At 44.9% G+C, this 25,391-nt stretch overlaps 3 protein-coding genes across 3 annotated transcripts; all 3 read left to right on the top strand.

Annotated features, from left to right (window-relative positions):
• The first annotated feature begins 6,106 nt into the window (after nucleotides 1–6,106).
• LOC115544242 (G2/M phase-specific E3 ubiquitin-protein ligase-like) lies at nucleotides 6,107–9,087 on the top strand. The gene is made up of 5 exons (XM_030357106.1): nucleotides 6,107–6,511; nucleotides 6,689–6,867; nucleotides 7,087–7,259; nucleotides 8,149–8,363; nucleotides 8,694–9,087. Exons 1-5 carry the CDS (start codon nucleotides 6,208–6,210, stop codon nucleotides 8,957–8,959), a joined length of 1,137 nt encoding a protein of 378 aa, XP_030212966.1. The 5' UTR covers nucleotides 6,107–6,207; the 3' UTR covers nucleotides 8,960–9,087.
• Nucleotides 9,088–9,699: 612 nt separating this feature from the next.
• LOC115544251 (molybdenum cofactor biosynthesis protein 1-like) lies at nucleotides 9,700–11,723 on the top strand. Its single transcript, XM_030357114.1, has 2 exons — nucleotides 9,700–9,712; nucleotides 11,233–11,723. Exons 1-2 carry the CDS (start codon nucleotides 9,700–9,702, stop codon nucleotides 11,664–11,666), a joined length of 447 nt encoding a protein of 148 aa, XP_030212974.1. The 3' UTR covers nucleotides 11,667–11,723.
• Nucleotides 11,724–16,434: 4,711 nt separating this feature from the next.
• LOC115543925 (uncharacterized) lies at nucleotides 16,435–19,216 on the top strand. The gene is made up of 4 exons (XM_030356609.1): nucleotides 16,435–16,854; nucleotides 17,211–17,486; nucleotides 18,525–18,631; nucleotides 18,707–19,216. Exons 1-4 carry the CDS (start codon nucleotides 16,631–16,633, stop codon nucleotides 18,946–18,948), a joined length of 849 nt encoding a protein of 282 aa, XP_030212469.1. The 5' UTR covers nucleotides 16,435–16,630; the 3' UTR covers nucleotides 18,949–19,216.
• Nucleotides 19,217–25,391: the final 6,175 nt, after the last annotated feature.

The following is a 25,391-nucleotide window of genomic DNA, read 5'->3' as shown; positions in this document are numbered from 1 at the left end:
AAAAAAAGGGTCCTATGTTCCCCAGTCTCATACAAAGAGGGGAACATAGGACCCGGGGAACATAGGACCCGGGGAAGACACGCTCCCGTTATTACGACTTGTCGCATTCAAGTGCTCTGGTCGTAAATAAAAAAACCTCAATGGACGATACAAAGTTTTTTCTCCATTTAGGATTTGTATCGTATCTACTGCAGAGCTCATTTTTGTTACAGCAGCAATTTCCAATTCACAATTAAAAATGTTGTGCTCGTAATCGGAGATAGGCTACTGTAAATACATCTATGCAGATGAGTAGGCCTGCAGGAAGGAAGCATCCCCCCCCTCCCCCCACATGACCGTTCACATCATAGACATCTTATAGGTTCACATTGACTGTTGCACTGCACGCAATTGACGGCAATGGCGGATTCACAAGATTCAGATCAGCGGTAAGTTTGTCCTATATATTATAAAATTGACTTTGAATGGTGAGTCAGCATTTACTACGACGGAGTATTAAAGAAAAAAATATTTTTGACACATCGACTAGTAAATTAACACGTCTGTTCAGGGCCCCCTGCTGAACAGACGCATTTTTCCGCACAACTTTTTCAGCTTTTCAACACTAATCACCACACTGGCTCTGCCCTAAAACAGCGAGGATCTCTTTATTGTTAAACCCGATTCTGAAATACAATTTTACCAAGTTATCCACACATCCATTGGATTCAGTGCAGGCCCTGTGGAGCGGGACCTGCACAGGGCCTCAACTATCCTCAACATTTCGAGTTTACTTTAAAATCGACCAATCGAGATTAAAGTCGACATAATATTTCAACTTTATTCTCGACATTTCGAGTTTAATCTCGAAATGTCGAGATTATGGTCGACATGACATTACAATTTTATTCTCGACATTTCGAGTTTAAAGTCGACGTGTCGACTTTAATCTCGTCACGGCAAAAATATTTATTTTCTTCATGTGTGGCCCTACTACTCCGTCGTAATTTACACTATTGCAATTCATATCATTATTCAAGTTTTTCATCTTATTCCGTAACTTTTTGGCTCAATAACTTCAGAAGTTTTAACCATTTTACATTTAGATGAATAGGCCTATGTTATGGCTAGGAAGGGCTGAAGTAAAAAAAAAAATTGAGTGTGACTTTTTAAAGAATGCACTGGTTAAATGTAAATATATATATATCAATATATATTATTGATATAAATATAAAGGTTAAATATGCCAATAAAGATGTCAGGCTACTAGCTGCTATCATGAGATCATGTATTTATTTAGAAAAGATATTACCAGTTAAAAAGCATACCCCATGATGCAAAAGTATTTTGCGTGCACATTAGGGCTGCCACCTGAAAGTCGATGATTCGATCAGTCGGGAACCCCCACAGTCTTTTTTTTTTTTTCTTTGTCAGTGGTGTGCATTAATAAAACCTATTAATATATAACTAAAAAATTAACTACAAATATTTAATGTGGGTCCCGCCGTTTTATTTTCTTCAAAACAGGGCGAGAACATTGATGGCGGAGCTGAGCCAGCTCCTGCAGCAGTATGGACCACCTCCTGCCCCCTCCCTGCCTCAGGCCACCCCACCTGCCTTCCCCTCCCTGCCTCAAGCCACCCCACCTGCCTTCCCCTCACTGCCTCAAGCCACCCCACCTGCCTTCCCCTCACTGCCTCAAGCCACCCCACCTGCCTTCCCCTCACTGCCTCAAGCCACCCCACCTGCCTTCCCCTCCCTGCCTCAAGCCACCCCACCTGCCTTCCCCTCCCTGCCTCAAGCCACCCCACCTGCCTTCCCCTCCCTGCCTCAAGCCTACCCACCTGCCTTCCCCTCCCTGCCTCAAGCCACCCCACCTGCCTTCCCCTCCCTGCCTCAAGCCTACCCACCTGCCTTCCCCTCCCTGCCTCAAGCCACCCCACCTGCCTTCCCCTCCCTGCCTCAAGCCTACCCACCTGCCTTCCCCTCCCTGCCTCAAGCCACCCCACCTGCCTTCCCCTCATTCCCCTCCCTTCATCAACTCAACCGCCCTGACACTGTTAGGGCGGGTCTTGGAAGGCTTTTTCAGCCCTACAAAAAAAAGAAAAAAGATTTTGCACAACCATGGGGGCATAGGTTTTTTTGTTGTGCCTCTACAGTCCAAATTCAAATTCCAACGGTAGAGGAGACCTCCAGCCTCCAGGCAGCTGGCCTTGGAACAAAACAAGTCATCTTCCCAGATGTGCGATGCACATCTGGGCAATTCATTGCAGTCTTAGAAGATGTTTTTCCACCCCTAAAACTAGCGGGAGGATTCAAGATCATGAGGAGCTGCCGCAGCAGGGATCTGATTGACATTCCTATGCCTGCAGGGGGCTATACAGTGAGCTTTCTGAAAAACAACAGCAGCCTAAATAAGGCAGTGGCCTATATAGTCCCCATGCAGCATAACATCACTTTAAAGGAGGTTGAAAATGTAAGAAATACCTTATAATCTCTCTTTTGTTTACATGTTAAATTTAGCTGTGATACACCATCATTTCTGTACATTACATTTAAGGAGGACGACGTGGGGCATCTCTACCCTCAGGAGATGTGCTGCAGGTGTAACTCTGCAGTTCCGTTGCATCTTTTGCAGAGCCACCTGCAGAACTGCACCAGCAGGTAAGCAAATGTCACTATTCCGTTACTTTTTCAGTTCCAGTACAGATTTTTTTTAGTGAGCATATGTGAGCCAAAGCTAAACTTTTCCTACGTATAGTTGATTAAATGACTATCAATCATCTTGGTTGGTGGTTCTTATTATTATGCACTCTGATAGTGTTGACTGCTGTGACCAAGAAAATCTAATGTTGTTAATACACAGCCAAGGCTCTGTAAACTTGTATGTAGACAAAGGGTATGTAAACAAAGGGGCCCACCATAGCTGGCAACATGCCTGTTAACATGCAAGTTTACAGAGCCAAGGTGTCGTAATAACAATGTTGTTTTGTTTAGCACACACACAGTAAGGACAGGTAGCGGCTCATGAGGAGATATTCACAGATTCTGACAAAGTGATCTTCACAAGAAACGTTCTCCACAATAGCTGACTCCACCCTTAAGAAGAATACAAAAATAAAATGTTTTGCTTGATAACATTTACACAGCCATGTATATTTATACAGTACATCTCTTTTAACACAACTTTTCATACATAACCTGTCATATTTATGTTAATCTACATCTTTGTTATGTTCTGTAGCATTGGAACAATGGGGACCGACTCCAGCAGGACGTGAGTAAAAATGTGATCTACATATTATTTTTTGCTCAAGATAGATTACAACGTCACAGAAAACATAAGAGAGGTCATTAGGGATGAGAATCGAGCGCCGGTTCCTATTCAGAACCGGTGCCCAGTGAACCAATTCTTTGGAATTGTCAGCAAACATTCATTTTTTTGATAAGATAAGATATTCCTTTATTAATCCCCCTTAGGAGAAATTCGCAGTGACCAGCAGTACAGTGGGAAAAGAGAGTGCTACAAGAGTATGCATACAATAAATGTACCAATTTGAAATAAAATATAATTAAACTATTAGAATAAAGATAACATACTATACTACATGTAACTCTCCGTTTTTTAGTGACTTGTCTATTAAAAAAAAAATATGACTTTGAGTATAAATGTAAATGTGCCAATGTGCAGAGGTTCCTGAGGTAATGCAAATGAAATAGCTAACAAGGTTTAACTAACAAGGTTATCAAGGCTACTCTTACACCTCACCTCCACAAAAAACAACAACAATATTTCTCTTTCCCCTTGTGTCTATCCGCCAACCATCTCAGTACCACACTAGAACATGTGTAGGTTTCACAGGACAGAAAGTCCAACAACAGGTCAAATCATTATTAATCTAAATTAACACATTAATTTGACAGCCCTAATTATTATAATACAGTGAAGAATCAAAGGACTGATTATGATTAATATCACATGAAATGTGTTCTTTTTAAAAACAAGATTTGAACTGTACTATGTTGTGTGCTTGTTCTCTTTTTTGTGTCATTAAGGACTATTCAGCAGCAGAGCACATGGTCCATGAGGATTTGCCTGTTGCAGAATCATCAGTTGCTTTTCAACTGCCGGCAAGGTAATAAACAAATTAGTCTTTCATGTTCTATTAGATGAAGGCTCATTGTATTATTAAACCAGAATCCATTTGACTTTGTTGTTGTTTTTCATGTGTTTTTCAGCTGAACCTGTTAAAACATGGCAGGTTCCAAAGGGCCTGACTGCTGCTGGCTTTGTCGCCTACTTAAAGTCAGTTTACCCCCAAATGGAGAGGAGAAACTTTCAGTTCTGCAAAGTTAACCGCCACAGGGTCCTGATCTCCCTTGAGGAGAAAACCCCTGAACAATTACGTTCCAGTGGAGTGTTGGGTCGTTCGGCTCTATATATTCGCCCTGAGGTTAAGTATTGTTCTTTATTGAATTTTTCTGTTGTTGTACAAAATAGATTAGATAGATAGAGAGTGAGTTCCAAGAGAAAATAATTAATGGTGTTTTCCCTTTCTCTGCACAAAAGCATACATGAGAAATTGTCATGCACTTAGTGATGTATTTGAAGTGCACAATACAAATAAATTATAACTATTGTTTTGTGTGTAATCTCACCCTTTATGCATCTGGAACATCAAATCAGACAAGTGATGAGGATGAAGGAATGCTGGTAAGTTTACTTAACTAAGCTGTTATTATCCGTGACATACAGTAAATGAAATAGTACAATAAACTGGCAAATAGTAAATTAGATACCACCTTATAGTAAGGATGACAAATTTATCCAGTAAATCAAAATTATTTTCTCTCCATAGCCAACATACATCATTTATGATTAGAAGGCATATGTATTTAATTCACTAAAACTTCTGAAGGGTTAACAGATTGGAAAGTATACTTAACTGTGTGCACCCCAGTTAACAAGGTCCAGCATTTTTTTAACTCTAGATATGTTTACAGGACTTGTCTGATGGAGAAGTAGACCTGACCCAGGATGAAGAGCAAACGGTAAAGCAAGCGAGATCTAAGAGTTATTCAAATTAAATCTAATGCATAGGAATGGTAGTTAAAGTGCTACAAGAAGAAAGCCATAGTAATTACAACCATACTGACCTTGAGCAACAGGAGGAGAAACATTGTCTGCTTTGTTTGATTTTCGGCAGTGATCGTAGCACAAATACAACACACAAATCAAAAAAAGAAAGAAAAATTGCAATGACAAATGAGAAAAATGACTGTCAATCTCTGGCCAGGTATATACTGAAGGGCCAATCAAGGTCTTTCCTTGATTTATAGATAGAGTGATATATCCACCCCCTTTTATTCTGTTTTCGGTTCCTACACCAATGTATAGAGAAAATTTGAATGTTTTGGGCATACAGCTCTGTTAAACATTAAGAGACCAGTCTGGATTTTTCTTAAATCTTCATCTCTACATTACTTAATGGAAATGCTCTTAATGATTATATTCTTAATGCGAATTTGGTAGACATGTTTTCGGTAGTTTATAGTATAAAACCAAAATGTTCATTCTACTCAAACATATGCCGATAAATAGCAAAACGAGACACTGAACATTTGAGTGGTCAGGGAGTGGTCAGTGGTCTCAATTTTTTCCAGAGCTGTATATTGAATGGTGATTAATCATTATGAATCATGATTAATCCACAGCTACCCTGTGATTAATCAGATTAATTAATTATTAATTGTTTGACAGCCGTAATATACAGCATATACAGTATATATACCTAAAAATACAACGCTGCATGTGTCTGTAGTTGGTTTGTTTGTTCAAATATATGTGACTGATTTTGCTGACCACACACTATTATTTTATGTTTATAGCATTCACCCATTGCAGTAACGAGGGTGGCTGCATCCCCTTCTCCACCCGGCTCCTCTCCACAACCCAGATCCCCTTCTCCACCCGGCTCCTCTCCACAACCCAGATCCCCTTCTCCACCCAGCTCCTCTCCACAACCCAGATCCCCTTCTCCACCCAGATCCCCTTCTCCACCCGGCTCCTCTCCACAACCCAGATCCCCTTCTCCACCCAGATCCCCTTCTCCACCCGGCTCCTCTCCACAACCCAGATCCCCTTCTCCACCCAGATCCCCTTCTCCACCGAGATCCCCTTCCCCACCCAGATCCCCTTCTCCACCCAGATCAGATTCCCTGCAAGGCATGAAAAATATCTTGCAGGCACTACGTGCAAATGTAGCCGAGCTGACCCCAACTGCAAACTGTTTTAACGTAGTTAGGTCAGACATTTTGCAGAGTGCAATTAGAACAGTACAGAGGAGGGCATTTAACCCGACATGTAAAATAGATGTGGTGTTCATGGACACACTAGACGGGTCCAGAGAAGGTTCCGTCGACACTGGGGGACCAACAAGGGAGTTCCTAACCCTTCTTATGAGGGCAATTCTGGCATCCAGATTCTTCGTTGGACCAGAAGACAGCAAGCACCTAAGCCTGGATTCCATTGGTATGTTGATGACAGGACATTGCAGACACACAAACGTATATAAAAAAAATGGCCCAAACATGTACAAGGTAATAAGATATCCTAGCAAAGTTATATTGGTTTTCAACCTCAGGTACCAGTACATTAAAAAACTTTGAAACTTTCCTACAATATTTAAAATGTTGTTTGTACTTTCAGGACTTAACCGGGGGACCTATGTCACCATTGGCAAGATGATCTCCATTTGTATTGTCCATGGAGGAGTGGGGCCCCATGTCTTTTCAGCGAGACTGCTCTGCCAGCTCACAGGGGAACCAGCTCCCCCTGTTGATGTGATGGAGATCGATGACGAGGAACTGAGGAGTCAGATCCTGAGGGCAAGTTACAAATGAATGAAAGAAATATTCCTCCTTTTGAAGACCATATAATAATTTGCTTGCACAGTTCAGATCATTAATGGATCCACCTTCAAAAATATGTCAAGTTATTTGAACATACTGGTTGTCTAATATATTTTAACACATTTGATGGAACTTAATGGTCATAGAGTTGTGTCATTATTTCTTAAGGACTCAATAACTATCTTTTCCTTACAGATCAAACAGGCATCATCCATACTGGAGGTCCATGCTGCTATAGCCAGTGCAGCCTCAAATCTGGCGCTATTGGGATCCCTGACGGTTATCAGAACGATGACAGACAGGGATGAGGTTGTGGAGTCTGCGCTAAAGTTCTATTTGGACAACCGACTACATGTCCCTCTCCAACAGTAAGTGTTTATCATTTTAGCCCAATATGTAGATTCATTTAATATGAAAAGTGTCTGCTTAATGCACTGCATAAACCAGGTCAAGCAGGTAGGCAGGGTGTTACGCCCCATTCTAGGGGCCTAGGACGCAACATGAAAAACCCCCACCTTCCCCAACTCCCAAGTAGCCACGAGCACACACGTTATTCAGTTTTAACCGAAAACAGGATTTTTTCACACAATATTATCAACGTAAGTAAGGTAGGCTTCAGAGTGGGGCCAGTCCAAAATAACAAACCAAACTTCCCTATCTGAAACAAAATGGACAATCAACAATCAACTCAGCTCCCTTTCTAATAATAACAAGAGAAAACAATACACACCGATATAGCAGCCCAACCCTACTATTTCACAGAGAAACTTCTAAACTGAAATACAGGACTTAGTAAACATGTGGCTTGTTGGAGGAGGATGGAAGTGTTGGCTGCCACGGTGGCCATCTTGACTCCTTTTATTCCTGTTGGGGTTTCCTGCCTCGGCCAATCACCGTCCCCGGCCGAAATGAGTGGCCCAATCCCCACCCAGGAATGGCACACTCCTATTTACATAGGAGATCGACAAGAAACACAAAGCCACACACACAAACGCAACAGAATGCAAAAACTACGGCCACAGTCTTAACAGTGTTATACAGGAGATCACTTACCAGATCGCTCCCCTACTGCTGACATTAATTTTTCCTTTGTTACTTTGAGTAAGGTAGGTTTTCATGGGATTTGTTAAAACAATGCCAAATGTAATTATTCCACGACCCTAATCTTTTAAAATAATGTTTTAAACCTAAAAAGGCACTGTTTTCCTATTCAAGTAGTAATGTCACTAATACAATCTTTTGGAATTTCTTTCAAAGATTGCGGCAAGGTTTGGAGTGCTTGGGGGTGCTGCAGGCGGCAGTAGGGAGCACTGCTTTTAGAAGGCTGTTTTCAGGTGGACCCCCTGCCCCACTGACAGCAGAGCAGGTGATGCATATGTTTGCAGTCAACTACTCGGTTCGAGGGAGCTCACGCAGGTCAGAGGAGGAGCGGGCAGTTGGCTACTGGAGGGACTGGCTCATCGATGTTGAAGGTATGCATACTTTGGTAACTTGAAATGAAAAATGGGAATTGATGAAATAGGGCATGGCAACCAACTGTGCCTGAGGACGTTTAAGTTTCATCAAACGTTGCGCCCACTGCAACGAACACCGGAGCCAATATGGTACGCGCTCTATCCACTACGCCCGATAGATTGCCTTCTTAACTGAGTTGTTCATAGGGAGCCTAGCGGTGTACAGACTTCTGTCTTTCTTTTATCCCGTCAGACATTTTGGTCCACAATAAAAAATGTAGGTCACAGAAATCCCAACATTTGCCTTGAGTAATTATATTGACTGAAGTCTTATCTTTTACATTGCAGCTGGAGATGCTGTTTTGGTGGTGGAGGACACGGAGAACAGAGTGACGCTGAACCAGCTCCTCATGTTCGTCACTGGGGCAGACAGAGTTCCTCCCCTGGGATTCCCAGGAGAGCCAACTATAAACTTTTTGCACACTGTCACGGTCTTCCCGGAAGCAAACACCTGTGCTATGATTCTAAAGTTGCCGCTACACAACACATTTGAATCCTTCTCTGATTCGATGATATCAGGAATCATCCAGTCCCCCTGTTTTGGTTATGCCTAATTTTTTGCTGCTATTTAAACTTTTTTATTGCATGTTTTGCATCTTTAAATATGTTGTTATGCATGTTCTGCATCTTTAAATAAACAATGTTCCAGTTCCACGTTTTTATGCTTTGCCAGACCCTTATTGGATGACTACAATCAAAGCTTTTGTTTGGCCGTCTGCCAAAATAATACATGTTGGCTTACAACTAGTGACTACAATTAAGTCTTCTATCTGCCCGATAATGTTTTTCTTCTTTCTTGCCTTCTCAAATTCAACATTTGTATGGTTGATGCTTAAAATTTACTTTGAAACACAGATAAATGCGGTTGTTAATTCACAAATGTTTTCTGTTTCATCAAAGAAATTCCATTGTGATCATTTACATTGTTACATTGATTTATATATTAACTACAACTTTTGAAAAAGGGTAAGTGAATAATATAGCCTAGGGGGTATAGGCCTGGGGGGTATTCCACGAACGGACGTTTAACAAACAGAGTTAACGCTGAACTCTAGGTTGAGTGAGCCTGTGCCAACTAAACCAGAGCTGTCGGTTCCACGGCACCGGTTATGCATTAGTTCAATCAACACAGGGTTGGTTAACACAGGGTTGTGCGCGTCCACGCCAAACCTATAAAGAAGTGATTTATGGATCATGGAAACCCTGATCGAAATGGGGAAACGGGCCGCTTGAAAGTGAAAATGTCATGTTGTCCTGGGAACCGGATTTTCAGTTCTAAACAACCGAACGAGAGATGGCGTTGAGATGTGCGAGAGATGTGTCGTTTCTTTCAAAATGAAAATAAATCAATATCAAGAGGTGAAAATCACTACCAATCGAAACATGTCGAGGCGTTAATGTATTCACTGCACGCTACTGTGGAGAAGGCTATTTAAATATATTAAAGATTTGCGTGAGAATCCATCTCTCCAGCAAAAAGTCATCCGGATATAGCCGTGGTCTTATAAATCTCTCCCGGTGGATTGCACGAATAATTGGCGAGATCTGTTTTAAAACAGTTTGTCTTTTTAACACATAAAAACGAACGTTTTTTATAAAAATGTCATCAACTTATTCATCAACAAGTCATTAGATATATTAATACCAGAAAATAATGAAGAAAAAAATTATATATATATGGGAATCGAACCCCAGTCCCAACGGCGGCGGCGTGCATATCCTCTCCACACGGCGGCGGCGTAGCAGCTCCACACGTTCATTTCACACGTTGTTATCCTTCTCCAGGGAATCCTGGCACTATCCACTCGCCATATATGGCGAGTGGATAGTGCCAGGATTCCCTGGAGAAGGATAACAACGTGTGAAATGAACGTGTGGAGAAGCTACGCCGCCGCCGTGTGGAGAGGATATGCACGCCGCCGCCGTTGGGACTGGGGATCGATTCCCAGTCTCTATATATAATTTTTTCTTCATTATTTTCTGATATTAATATATCCAATGACTTGTTGATGAATAAGTTGATTACATTTTATAAAAAACGTTAGTTTTTATGTGTCAAAAAGACAAACTGTTTTAAAACAGATCTCAAAAATGTTTTGATGATTGATGCAGAGGGGTATTCCACAAAGCCGGTTTTATCACATAACCGGGCAAATTAACCCAGGGTTTGCGGTAACCCTAGGGTTTCCGTTCCAAAATGAACACGGTATGTTAGTTACTATAGCAACATATGCTCTGAATCAAACCTGGTCGGACCAGGTTTTGTGCAGGTTAAGTTTGGAACATAACGGTTTTGGTGATTTAAAGCTGCGTTCACCGCAGAGTCCATGTGTTCACAATGGCATGCCCTGTTGATACCGGAGCGCCAATTATTCGTGCAATCCACCGGGAGAGATTTGTAAGACCACGGCTATATTCGGATGACTTTTTGCTGGAGAGATACCGATTCTCACGCAAATCTTTAATATATTTAAATAGCCTTCTCTCTAGTTCAGGCGTTCTCACGGCGACGTAGGGTAGCAGGCGTCTTAGTGGCGACGAACTTATCCACACGTCGAGAGTAGACGTATATTTTGTCACAATTTCCTTATGTACGTCGCCGTGACACCGCCGCCGGTGGGCGGATCTTCCATGCCGTCGCCGTGACGTCGCTGCTGGTCTCTCGTCTGCAGTCCCAATCAATCCCATTCAAAATTTCACACGTTCCCACGGCGACGTAGGGTAGGCTGCTCCTTCGCCTCTTCCAGGGAATCCTAAGGTTTGGCACTATCCACTCGCCATACTGGGAATCCTGGCACTATCCACTCGCCATATCCACTCGCCATAGGCACTATCCACTCGCCATACCGCACCGCCTCGGCCCGCGCCACCGTTCTCCTGGGCGCCGCCGCCTTCCGCCTGCTGCGGGACAACCAGCTGGCCAAGGGCGACGCGCTGGCCGTGGCGCAGCTGGCCGGCGTCATGGCCTCCAAGCGCACGGCGGAGCTCGTCCCCCTCTGCCACCCGCTGCCCCTGGACCACGCCGCGGTGGGCCTGGAGCTGGACCCGGCGCGCCACGCCGTGTTGGTCACCGCCAGCTGCCGCACAACGGGCCGCACCGGCGTGGAGATGGAGGCGCTGACGGCGGCGGCCGTGGCGGCGCTGACCCTGTACGACATGTGCAAGGCGGTGAGCCACGACATCGTCATCAGGGTGCAGCTGGTCCACAAGACGGGCGGGAAGCGGGACTTCCAAAATATTTACATTTTTAGATTAAAGTAGGCTACCTTTGTCATTGTCACACACAAATCTTCAGTTTGTTAAAAAGCAATTATCATTATACTTGCACATTATAGTTGCACATAGCCTACTGGCAACTAACTATCTTCTCTAGTCAACAACCGATAAGTTCCAAAGCTAAATTCGAGAAAGACCCACTATTTTTTTGATTCTATAATGGCTTCAATGAGAAGATCGTATTCAAGGGAATGTCTGTCAAAGTCGCCCTCTACGGCATAATGATCTGATAGTCCCACAGCTCAAACAGCTCTTTGATATCGATGATGTTTCTATCGAAGAAAAAAAATTGATCAAATCCAGAAAGCCATCTCTGTAGATTCTCATCGTTCTATCCCTTTCAAATATTTCTTCCTGCGGATCTCTCTGTATTCCTGTAACAAATGCACACATATGAATTAGGCAAAACAGCTGCAGAGCTGTAGATAGTCACCAAGTAGTTAATACAAACCTGCTTGTTCTCTTATTTCCATGGAAGAAATTGGGTGGCTGACCAAAAATGTTTGCCTCAGCGCTGCTTTCCCCCCACTGCTTGAAACTAGCCAAAAACACTGTTATGCGCTCATTCTATCATTTTGGTCGCCTGATGTGTCCCCTTTCACTGGATGTAAGCAAAGCAGCGACTTCGGAAATGAATGCGTTTACATGGGACAGCTAGATCGGATTAAGCAATGCAATTGCTTAATCTTAATTGCATTAAGCAACGCAATGTGACGCAAGGCGGTATCACTTTGAGACACAACGTTTATTCAGATCAACAAAGCATACTTACAGATCGTCCAAGGGATTATAAGCCTAACGCCCCTGACTAGTTATTTCAGTAGCCTGAGCAGAAAAGTGGCACGGTTAAAATAAGAATATGACACAATCACTCACAAGGATTCATTAATAAAACGACATGGGAATGACTCATATGCACATTTTCAGATATAGAAGCAGAGATCGTCCGAATACATTGATAAATTACAAATCTCAACAAACAGAGAAAGACTATGCTTTTGGAACAAACGACTTATTGCATTTATATAGCACTTTTATGAGTGGGTACTACAGGGCGTTTAGCAGACGGTTTTATCCAAAGCGACTTCCAATAAGTACATTTGTCAGAAGAAAGAGAAACAAGAATATATCGCTGTCAGTAGCCTACAGTAAGGATGTTGAAGGCACCTCTGAGATGCTGCTTTCCCCAGTTTCCCTTTCCCCACAGAAACGAGTTCTGTCAGGTCATCTGTTAAAGGATTTAGGGAAGTCAAGTATAGGGAAATGTTTTGGTAAGGTCGGTATTACCAGAACAGTCTCATGGCCATTTCTATCCATTGCCAATTCGCTCGTATACTTTACTGAAATAACTAGTCAGGGGCGATAGACCTATCATCCCTTGGACGATCTGTAGGTATGCTTTGTTGATCTGATAAACGTTGTGTCTCAGAGTGATACTGCCTTGCGTCACATTGATTCTCGAGCTCGCTGCTTTGCTAAGAGACGATCCAGAGCAAGGGACTACGTCACATCAGGCGACCGAAATGGTAGCGAAAGAGCGCATAACAGTGTTTTTGGCTGGGTTGTAGGCAGTGGAGGGAAACACAAAATTAGGTTTTGAATAACTGGTGTAATGGCCTCTTCTTTTTGTAAACGAGACAAATACCATGGTCTATAATAGCATGGACAGTCGGGTCACAAGTTGATCTGGCTGCCTCCTGCTCTTAGGAAGAAGACTAGTTGTGTTTTTTTAGTACTGCAGCTGATCAAGTCTCTGGCTCAACGGCACAATGGAATGGAATCTCATATTGAAATATTTTTCCCCAAAATTGTATGAGTTTGAATCCGTATTTATTATTAAAATACAAACACCAATTTTCCATTTATTTCAGCTTAAAATGGTTCTACGTGACAAGTTTCCTCCAATTAGACTCCATGAGATGGATATGTTTTGGACATTTTATTGAAAACAAATCAAAGAGGCATTCGCAAGGACAGCTACGAATCTTTTCCAGATTTCCAACAGCTGGCGTAGCCACGACAACAAGCGACGCATTCGGCTGATGGTCACCAGTTAACACGGTTACGACTTGAACTGAAACACCGGCCCTGGGCTATTCCAATGTCTAATTTTGGCTTCTGGTGTGCAATTTCCTGTCCTTAACGTAAACATTAACCTACTCAGTAGGCCTTCCCCGACGTGAGTCAGACATGACAATCCTTTCCTTTCCTTCTCAAACTATGTTACAATTGCATGTTCATCAGACAGATTGTCTGAATTTTCTCCCCGAACCCCCGTCTTAAAAGGACTCTAACTTCTGGGCTACAGCCCTGAATGTTTTCAATTGCTAGCGACCCCCCTAGTTTTACGACTTAAATCACCTACGTTGTGGTAGAAAATAACCGAATTCTATCACTTCAACTAAACTAAGATAGCTTGAGGAATCGAGGAGTCCGGATCAAGTATGACAGAAGTCTTCATTGCTACCCGCAAACAAGCAACAACGAAGCCGAGTGAGGTTTGCAAAGATACTGCCGAATGATTCTAGTCCTGCTCCTTATATCTTACATAATACAAAGTCAGACTTACATAAAATGTTGATTTACATAACACGTTTTTCCAGGTCACAGCTTTACCTTGAACTTACATTGATCCCTATGCACACTGAGCGATGGTGTATATGTGTACTGTGCATGTCAGCATATTTTTCAAAAAGCAGCCTAAGTTTGACGTCTGTGCATCCTGACACTTGGACCCTGCATGTGGCAGCACACAAGATAAGAACAGAGTGGCCCGTCGACGGCTGGGACGAAGGTGGGTGGCACGCCCCGTCCACCCGCAGTCCTCGATCAGCCCCAGCGACACTGTGGCGGTTCAAGGTCCCGTGGTTGCTACAATACGTTTCTTCAATTTACACTGGTCAACCAGTTGTTTTTGAATATCACTCTCAGCATACCTCTGCATCTTTTATCTCTTCCTGGACCGCCGCCCTGGATAACAAATATTTGCAAAGGAACAGAGCAGGTGTCCATAATACTCCAGTCCACTCCCCCTCCCCTCTGCATTTACAATAAATGCAGCGGGGAGGGGGAAGTAGGCCTGCTGAGCTCTGACGATGGCTGTACAGTGACTGACTCATATAAACACAGCACTCACACGCAGGCACTCTTACACCTGAACCTTGTCTTCGGCTATGTTCTCTGTTATTTGTGTTGAGGAAATACACAAATACCAAAAAGTGTATATTTTTATTGAAAGCTGCAGGTTGTTTATTTGGTTTTCTTTCATCAAGCAGTAAGCTCTTTGATACAACGCAAGACCACCAATTACTCTGTATTTACAATAAATACAGAGGGGAGGGAGGAGCAGACCTGCTCCCCCCTCCCCTCTGTATTTACAATAAATACAGAGAGGGGCGGGGAGCAGGGGCCTGTACGAAGCTCGATTAGAGGGTTAGCGAGGTATGTTGAGCTGAAAGCCTGGGTTAGCTGTACCACGAAAGTCGATCTCTTTAAGCGTCGCTGTATCACCATGGTGACTTATGCTCGCAAACAAACCTGGTCGGGAGCAGCTTTTCAGTTATGCTGCGTTTTAATATCCAACCGTCTCGGAGGTCCGAGGACGTTGCCTAGCGACACGCACAAACACCCCCCTTTTCCTCGGACGGCGAACTCGCCATCTCGGTTGAACTCAGTGGTGACCGAGCAAAATTCTGAGACAGAATTCAAGATGGCCCTGGGCTATTCCAATGTCTAATTTTGGCTGCTGGTGTGCAATTTCCTGTCCTTAACGTAAACATTAACCTACTCAGTAGGCCTTCCCCGACGTGAGTCAGACATAACAATCCTTTCCTTTCCTTCTCAAACTACGTTACAATTGCATGTTCATCAGCCAGATTGTCTGAATTTTCTCCCCGAACCCCCGTCTTAAAAGGACTCCAACTTCTGGGCTACAGCCCTGAATGTTTTCAATTGCTAGCGACCCCCCTAGTTTTACGACTTAAATCACCTACGTTGTGGTAGAAAATAACCGAATTCTATCACTTCAACTAAACTAAGATAGCTTGAGGAATCGAGGAGTCCGGATCAAGTATGACAGAAGTCTTCATTGCTACCCGCGAACAAGCAACAACGAAGCCGAGTGAGGTTTGCAAAGACACTGCCGAATGAGTCTAGTCCTGCTCCTTATATCTTACATAATACAAAGTCAGACTTACATAAAATGTTGATTTACATAACACGTTTTTCCAGGTCACAGCTTTACCTTGAACTTACATTGATCCCTATGCACACTGAGCGATGGTGTATATGTGTACTGTGCATGTCAGCATATTTTTCAAAAAGCAGCCTAAGTTTGACGTCTGTGCATCCTGACACTTGGACCCTGCATGTGGCAGCACACAAGATAAGAACAGAGTGGCCCGTCGACGGCTGGGACGAAGGTGGGTGGCACGCCCCGTCCACCCGCAGTCCTCGATCAGCCCCAGCGACACTGTGGCGGTTCAAGGTCCCGTGGTTGCTACAATACGTTTCTTCAATTTACACTGGTCAACCAGTTGTTTTTGAATATCACTCTCAGCATACCTCTGCATCTTTTATCTCTTCCTAGACCGCCGCCCTGGATAACAAATATTTGCAAAGGAACAGAGCAGGTGTCCATAATACTCCAGTCCACTCCCCCTCCCCTCTGCATTTACAAGAAATGCAGCGGGGAGGGGGAAGTAGGCCTGCTGAGCTCTGACGATGGCTGTACAGTGACTGACTCATATAAACACAGAGCACTCACACGCAGGCACTCTTACACCTGAACCTTGTCTTCGGCTATGTTCTCTGTTATTTGTGTTGAGGAAATACACAAATACCAAAAAGTGTATATTTTTATTGAAAGCTGCAGGTTGTTTATTTGGTTTTCTTTCATCAAGCAGTAAGCTCTTTGATACAACGCAAGACCACCAATTACTGACGCCGGGATGTTAGGTCTAATTGGCAAATCTGCGGGGGGTGGCCCCCTTGTCCTCGCGGTCACCGTAGGATTGGCAGTATTGGCCGTGCTGTGGGAGCTTAAGAGGAAAATAAGTGTCTGCGCTACAGATTTACCCAAACGTGAATTTGTTGAACAGCATGAAGACGGACAATTAGATTCGTCTTTTATGGAAAAATATTTTTACCTGGGAAGCAATGGACCCTATAGAATGTAAGTTATTATGTTGCTCACATCCAATGATGAAACATCAGGGGTCTCATTTATAAAACTGTGCGTAGGATCGTTACTAAAAATGTGCGTAACTGATGGACGTAATTAAAGGTAGTTTGGTCGGGAATATGTCACTTAAGATAAGGGACATATTCCCGACCACGTAAACTAGCAGAACAACCTAATTAGGTCATTTTGCTAGTTTACCTGGTTCTACAGATTAGGTTGGAAACTGCCACACTTGAATCTTGACACGCTATCAATCTAATCAGGCAGATGTGGGACCCTGCAATCCACTAACCGCCATAAAAACGTGTCACAATATGTTTGGTAAACCAGATGTTCTGTGCTTTCAGTATCATCAAAAAAAGGAAGTTTTCCAGGGGCAAAGACAACCCTGGGCACACGGGTTTTGTTGAAGCGGACCACATCCCACCCCTGAACTCCCTGAAGAGGGCTGCGCTAGAGCCTGAGTTTGAGGCGCTGGAGGAAATAAATCCGGTCCTTTATGGTATGGTGAAGAGCCTGGAGAACGATCCGCGGGGGAAAAATCTCTTCACCGTCCAGGTCCTCAAGCAAAATCACATGGCCGCTCTGTCCAGCGGCAATAGTAGAGAGTCTGTTGATGTCAGGTACTCTCTCCTTTCCTGCTCCCTTCCAAATAGTTTAAATCACCCACCAATCCTCTTCTCACACACACACACACACACACACACACACCCAAACCATACAAAGATAAAACAATCAGGGTGTATGCAAAAAATTGATTCATGATAAATATTTAGTTAAAAATGATTAAAAACTGCTAACAAATGTGTTAAACTGTTACAATGCATAATTGAGCGTTCTAAAAAAGATAAATAAGTAACTTTCTGTTTTCGGATCTTACATTATGTCATCACTGTGCAGGTTTTACGGTAACGGATGTAACGTAATTATGTTTGAAGCCTGACATTGATGGAAGCGACACCGTTTTTTGACCGTGCGCAAGACCGTGGATTTTGATTTGTATTTAACTTTAAGTAAACCTTTTAAAATGATGGATCATTGTCTCGTCTTTTCGCTCGCGTTGCAAATACTGTTGACTATTGTTGACTCCAACAAGTGGTACAGAGGATGAACATTGAGATGGTGCCACTACACAGGGTATTATACAGCTGTGTTACAAAAAAACATCTTTGGCAATTAACAACGAGAGGGGGCATTTCCCGATGTAGTACTAATGACACAGAGGCAGTAAAAACCAAAACAGTACTTTTCCATGGAATCACACATGAAGAAAAAGAGCCCAAAACCAAACAAAAGTCTGCCCTGCCACTGTCCCTCCTACCAGGCTTAATGATAAGCTGTTTGTTCCAGATGTTTGTGGCCCCACACAAGCACAAGGGCAGACTCCACCAGTAAACCCCAAACCAATGCCTCCTAATGACCCATGACAGCACATTGTGTGGTGTGCTTATGACCCCTAGTTGATTAGCGAATTCTTGCAAATAGACGGCTATTTCCTATTTCTCAATCATATTCAAAGCAGAAGTAGTCAACATAGGTCAAGCAGGGCCATACATTTCCAGTCACAACCATGGTTGCTGGGGTTTCTTTCATCAAAAACCTTTGGACTGTTGAGAGAATGTTTCCAATGTGCCCTGACCCTGCATGTATTGTGTCCATAGGGGTCTTCTCGCACGTAGAATTGCAAGAGGAGAAGTGATGTCAATGTTGAAGCAAGCCATGTTGGCCGCCCACCCATTTGCTTCCCGGCAAATAAGAGACCAAACAGGTTTGTACTAAGTACTTGGAGACTAACCAATCCTGCATATGTTTTGCCTAATTCCTATGTGTGCATTTGTTACAGGAATACGGAGAACACCCCCAAAAGGCCAAATAACAATTTCAAGGCAAAGAACGATGAAGATCTACCAAGAGGCCTTCCGGGGATTGATCGACTTTAACTTCGCCAGAGGGGTCATCACTGAAGAAGAGTGTGATGTGCTAAAGAAATATGTCGAAAAACATTATGGCGTAAATGGGGACTTTGACATAGTTTCCGATGAATACCAAGAGGTCCTTGCAACCGTGAATAACTCAAAAAGATGAAAAATATGTAGCTTCCTCATATGTTTACATATTAAATATTTTCACCATAAAGTCTAAAAGGAAGCTTGTATGGCCCTGCATGTATTGTATCTTTGTGCGATCTTTCAAGTAACGTTATGCGTTAAATTTGCGATGGCGTTTTACCGCTTTCAACTACTTGGCATGTTATTACATTTAGCTGTATTCATATATTCAGAGCAATATTTTACATGACAGCTATAGTTAAATATATATATAGTTGCCTAAATAAATACTACCATGAATAGATTCTGGTGTCTGTCGTGTTTCTAATTCAAGCCCTCCTGGTGTAGACCAGGACAGAGTTATCAGCAATAGTATCTGTCTGCGTCCTGCAAGACGGAGGCGTAACTTGTAGTAGGAGGCGTAACTTGTAGTCGGAGGAGGCGTAACTTGTAGTCGGAGGAGGCGTAACTTGTAGTCGGAGGAGGCGTAACTTGTAGTAGGAGGCGTAACTTGTAGTAGGAGGCGTAACTTGTAGTCGGAGGAGGCGTAACTTGTAGTAGGAGGCGTAACTTGTAGTCGGAGGAGGTGTAACTTGTAGTAGGAGGCGTAACTTGTAGTCGGAGGAGGCGTAACTTGTAGTCGGAGGAGGCGCAACTTGTAGTAGGAGGCGTAACTTGTAGTAGGAGGCGTAACTTGTAGTAGGAGGCGTAACTTGTAGTCGGAGGAGGCGTAACTTGTAGTCGGAGGAGGCGTAACTTGTAGTAGGAGGCGTAACTTGTAGTAGGAGGCGTAACTTGTAGTAGGAGGCGTAACTTGTAGTCGGAGGAGGCGTAACTTGTAGTCGGAGGAGGCGTAACTTGTAGTAGGAGGCGTAACTTGTAGTAGGAGGCGTAACTTGTAGTAGGAGGCGTAACTTGTAGTCGGAGGAGGCGTAACTTGTAGTCGGAGGAGGCGTAACTTGTAGTAGGAGGCGTAACTTGTAGTAGGAGGCGTAACTTGCAGTCGGAGGCGTGTCTAGTACTTTTCTAATTCGCGGAAGTGAATTACTTAAAACTGACATCCCTGAGTCATATGCATTTAAGAAAGAAGCCTATTACAATTTTACAATGACATGTAATGCATATAGCAGTTTAACGTGGGGAACCTGCTTAAGTTTAGCCTACTTAATCCTACAAAAATACTGCAGATTAATAATTCAAAGAATTAAAGACAGCAGATTAATAATTCAAATGATTGTATTGAATACGTAAGGGATAATGCCCGACGAGGTGTCCATTATCAGGAATTAATGGACGACGTGGAGGCGTGAACCGTCCGACGCGAAGCGGAGGACGGTTGCCTCCGCGAAGTCCATTAATTCCTGATAATGGACACCTCGAAGGGCATTATCCCGCTTATACCACGGTCACTTACCAACGGTGACCAAATTAAGACCATTCATTTATATTTTCATGCGTTTTACAATCCGAATATAAAGTTTTCCACAAAACATACATTTGTTTGCCTGGTTACGCCTGAGGGTCCGACTAATACCCGGAACTGTTGGGCAAAATAACCTGCTGAGTACATCACATGTACATTATAAATATAGCTAACTCCTACCCTAGCTTAATGAGCACATCACATGGCAGTCAACTTACAATATAGTCAACTTTTAACACATAACACATACATGAGAATATAGTCAGGTCAAGGCCGGAGCCGAAGGCCCCATTTCCCAGGCTGGCAGCATCTTCAAGAACGGGAGAGCCGCACACAGGAGACACTTTGAAGCTCTCCCCCGTTATCTGCCCATACCAAGGGCCTGAGAGACACGAGGAGCTCTCCCCCGTTAGGAGGCATACACAGCAGGGCCTGGGAGCCAAGGTCAAGTAAAACACACAGAACCACACACATCTCAAACGCACACACCTCATCAGGAGGAAGATACAGTATAAGACTGTATCACACAGAGACTCTTCACCTTCTTCTGAAGCAGACCTTCCACGGAGGCGAAGCTCCGGACGAACCATCAGCGCTGATTAGGGACTTAGACATATTCGATTTCTCACGCTTATGACTCTGTATAACCGTTGCCACTTTACTTAATAAATCCAAGGTCCTCGTGCCGACAGACTTTATTACCTCTCCGTCTCATTTCATCTGGTCCAGTAACTAGACAGACCGTTTTTCCCTTCAATTTGGTGACCCACGACGTGATTTTTTCTGAATTGGACCGCAACTGGGAAACGAGAGACGGAGAGCGGCACGGCCTCGGGACCCCGGAGCACCGGACCGATTCCTGCAGTCTCACCTCGCGGCCGCCCAACAAAAGGTAGGCAGAGCCTGTTGATAAAATCCAAACTCTGCATAGTTATATAGGAACCACATTAGGAGGTGAGACTGTGAGAACGGTTCGCTACGGGATATCTCGTGGGGACGAATAGGACTGCACCCCAGCATTTCCCCATAAAACCCGATTGACCCTGAATGCGTGACACATCGAATATCGGCTCGTTGCATGGTGAAAGAATACCCTCGAGACCATAGGGCCTATAAGAATCGGTCATAGTGATACAAGACTACCGATGGCCAAAGTAATAAATGCCTGGGCCATAGAGTGGACTCAGAGGGATGCCTGGGCCGCGGGTGGAACCCAGAGGGAAAGAGAAGGGCCTATAAGAATCGGTTATAGTGATACAAGACTACCGATGGCCAAAGTAATAAATGCCTGGGCCATAGAGTGGACTCAGAGGGATGCCTGGGCCGCGGGTGGAACCCAGAGGGAAAGAGAAGGGCCTATAAGAATCGGTCATAGTGATACAAGACTACCGATGGCCAAAATAATAAATGCCTGGGCCACAGAGTGGACTCAGAGGGATGCCTGGGCCGCGGGTGGAACCCAGAGGGAAAGAGAAGGGCCTATAAGAATCGGTCATAGTGATACAAGACTACCGATGGCCGAGTATTGGATGTGTATTAAATAATTCTATGTGGTGAGAAGGTTGGAGTCCTTTATCAGGGTTAAAGTCCCTTTGCAAAGAGAAACAGTGTGTGTATGCGCGTGAGAGAGAGAGAAAGGCTGTGAGCGACTCTGTGTGTGCGCGGGTACGCAAGAGGCGATGTTTTTGTGTGTGCGTTTGGAGGAGACAGAATGAGAAAGGTCTGTTTAGGTGTGTGTGTGAGAGGGAGCAGAGACCTCTCACCCCCACCTTCACGACCAGAGAGACAGTGTGTGTGTGCGGGTGAAAGAGAGAAACAGAGAAACAGTGTGTGTATGCGCGAGTGAAAGAGAGACAGCGTGTGTATGCGCGAGTGAGAGAGAGACGGAGTGGCTGTGTGTGTGTGTGTGTGTAAGAGGCCCAGAGAGAGAGAAAGAAAGAGAGCGAGCGTATTTTTGGGCCGGCTGAAATATGGAAATAAATCAATCAGTGATAACCCGGCTATGTGTGCAACGCTTGCCTGCTTTGCTATGCTTAACGCTATTTTGCTGTGTCTGATGATTGTGGGTGCGGGACACAGAATGAGAAGTCTGTCGATATGTTTCCGTGTGCGTCTGCGAGAAAGAGGGAATCTGTGAGTGAATCAGTGGGTGTGTATGCGAGATCCGCTCTATCTTTGTCCGTTAAAACGGGTAAATGTAGGAATAGATAGATTGATAATAATGAATAAATGTCTCTCTGGCGTATTGCGTTGCTCTATGGCGTAACCTGCGGAAATAGATAAATTGACAATGATAAATAACCTTTTTTACTGTGTCGCTTCAATTTACTGTTTGAACCATTGAAACTAGACCTAGACAAGTTGACAAGGATAAATGATATCTCTTTTTTCTCTGTGTTTCTTTGAATTACTGCCGGACCTGTCGCATTGATAAACTATGATACTAAACAACATCTCTTTGCCGTGTTGGTTGACGGTTTAGTCTGTTGAAGCAGATTAATCAATAAAGATAGATAACGATTATTGGCTATAAAGAATATCTGGATGTATTGAATAACGTCTTTAGGCCCTGTTGTTGTTTTTTGCTTCCCTCCCCCCTGTTTTTTCCTCCTTTTTCTCGTTCTCCTCCTCCAAGAGTGACAAGAGTTACCCCCTAGTCTCTCATCCGCTCTCGTGTGTTAGACAGGCCACACAGAGTTATAGCATCACGGCCGCCATTTTTTGAGTTCTCTCACTCAGTCCCAAGCCACACCTCCCCCTCCGCCAAAGTTGGACCACTCCAACTCTACCCTTCCCCAACTACAGCGCCCCCCACTGGACCACTCCAACTCTACCCTTCCCCAACTACAGCGCCCCCTGCTGGACCACTCCAACCTTACCCTTCCCCAACTAGACTGCCCCCTACTGGACCACTCCAACCTTACCCTTCCCCAACTAGACTGCCCCCTGCTGGACCACTCCAACCTTACCCTTCCCCAACTAGACTGCCCCCTACTGGACCACTCCAACCCTACCCTTCCCCAACTAGACTGCCCCCTGCTGGACCACTCCAACTCTACCCTTCCCCAACTACAGCGCCCCCCACTGGACCACTCCAACCCTACCCTTCCCCAACTAGACTGCCCCCTGCTGGACCACTCCAACCTTACCCTTCCCCAACTAGACTGCCCCCTGCTGGACCACTCCAACTCTACCCTTCCCCAACTACAGCGCCCCCTGCTGGACCACTCCAACCTTACCCTTCCCCAACTAGACTGCCCCCTGCTGGACCACTCCAACTCTACCCTTCCCCAACTACAGCGCCCCCCACTGGACCACTCCAACCCTACCCTTCCCCAACTAGACTGCCCCCTGCTGGACCACTCCAACTCTACCCTTCCCCAACTACAGCGCCCCCTGCTGGACCACTCCAACCTTACCCTTCCCCAACTAGACTGCCCCCTGCTGGACCACTCCAACCTTACCCTTCCCCAACTAGACTGCCCCCTGCTGGACCACTCCAACTCTACCCTTCCCCAACTACAGCGCCCCCCCACTGGACCACTCCAACCCTACCCTTCCCCAACTAGACTGCCCCCTGCTGGACCACTCCAACCTTACCCTTCCCCAACTAGACTGCCCCCTGCTGGACCACTCCAACCCTACCCTTCCCCAACTAGACTGCCCCCTGCTGGACCACTCCAACTCTACCCTTCCACAACTACAGCGCCCCCTGCTGGACCACTCCAACCTTACCCTTCCCCAACTAGACTGCCCCCTGCTGGACCACTCCAACCTTACCCTTCCCCAAATAGACCTGGCCTACTGGACCACCCCAACCTTACCCTTCCCCAACCACAGCGCCCCCCACTGGACAACTCCAACCTTACCCTTCCCCAACCACAGCGCCCCCCACTGGACAACTCCAACTCTACCCTTCACCAACTACAGCGCCCCCCACTGGACAACTCCAACCCTACCCTTCCTCAACTACAGCGCCCCCCACTGGACAACTCCAACCTTACCCTTCCCCAACCACAGCGCCCCCCACTGGACAACTCCAACCTTACCCTTCCACCGCGCCCCCCACTGGACAACTCCAACCTTACCCTTCCCCAACTACAGCGCCCCCCACTGGACAACTCCAACTCTACCCTTCCCCAACTACAGCGCCCCCCACTGGACAACTCCAACTCTACCCTTCCCCAACTACAGCGCCCCCCACTGGACAACTCCAACTCTACCCTTCCCCAACCACAGCGCCCCCCACTGGATAACTCCAACCCTACCCTTCCCCAACCACCGTGCCCCCTGCTGGACCACATCAACCTTACCCTTCCCCAACTACAGCGCCCCCTGCTGGACAACTCCAACCTTACCCTTCCCCAACTACACCGCCCCCTACTGGACAGCATCAATACCAATCCAACCCCGACTCTTGATCACCCCCTGCTAGAAGAATTATCCCAGTTACTAAAAAAGTTAAGAAGACAAACCTCCCCGCACCCGGCCTTCAGTGCACGGGCGTCCACAACCCCGACCACCCCCATTTGTCGACCTACACCATTAAGGCAGTACAGAGAGACACACTAACACACAGTACAGAGAAAGGAAATAGAGAGTGTGTTCAACTGAAAGCGTGTGGTGGCCATACGCCATAAAATACCACATATCCAAGGAATACAGGTAGAGCTCTGTTGAGTTTTCAGGCTTTGATAAATTTGTAGTTCCCCGTCTGCCATGTTTGAAGTTCTTTGTAGTCTCTGTCCATAGGTTTCACCTGAACAACCCCTCTGCTGGCCGAGAAAAGGAACTACCACTGGTTTCTCCCACACCCAGCCCCCGGAGCCCGCTCGCTTCAAGGCGTTATGCCCGCACCCAAAGTGGGAGGGAGACACTTAGGGAGAGACAGCGTGTTCTCCTGAAGGAGGGAGAGAGTCACAGGGAGACACGCAGTGGATTTTCACATTATGGCTAATTTGTTTTTCTTTAAGTTTAGTTTTTATTTTGTTTTTTGTCTTCCTAGGACCACAGTAATGATAATCTAATGCAATTGGACTAAAGAAGGTGTTGCTATT

The sequence above is a fragment of the Gadus morhua genome, chromosome 5 (genome assembly GCF_902167405.1).
Source record: "Gadus morhua chromosome 5, gadMor3.0, whole genome shotgun sequence".
In the NCBI taxonomy this organism is placed as follows: domain Eukaryota; kingdom Metazoa; phylum Chordata; class Actinopteri; order Gadiformes; family Gadidae; genus Gadus; species Gadus morhua.
Note: the sequence above shows the minus strand (reverse complement) of the source record. Positions and strands in the feature narration are given on the sequence as shown.

Bases quoted from the DNA above. Each gene is read 5' to 3' on its own strand.
- LOC115544242 (XM_030357106.1), top strand. From the start codon at position 6,208: ATGAAAAATATCTTGCAGGCACTACGTGCAAATGTAGCCGAGCTGACC. The intron at 6,512-6,688 runs GTATGTTGATGA...TTGTACTTTCAG, and splicing joins CCTAAGCCTGGATTCCATTG to GACTTAACCGGGGGACCTAT. The intron at 7,260-8,148 runs GTAAGTGTTTAT...TTTCTTTCAAAG, and splicing joins CTACATGTCCCTCTCCAACA to ATTGCGGCAAGGTTTGGAGT.
- LOC115543925 (XM_030356609.1), top strand. From the start codon at position 16,631: ATGTTAGGTCTAATTGGCAAATCTGCGGGGGGTGGCCCCCTTGTCCTC. The intron at 17,487-18,524 runs GTACTCTCTCCT...TTGTGTCCATAG, and splicing joins AGAGAGTCTGTTGATGTCAG to GGGTCTTCTCGCACGTAGAA. The intron at 18,632-18,706 runs GTTTGTACTAAG...CATTTGTTACAG, and splicing joins GCAAATAAGAGACCAAACAG to GAATACGGAGAACACCCCCA.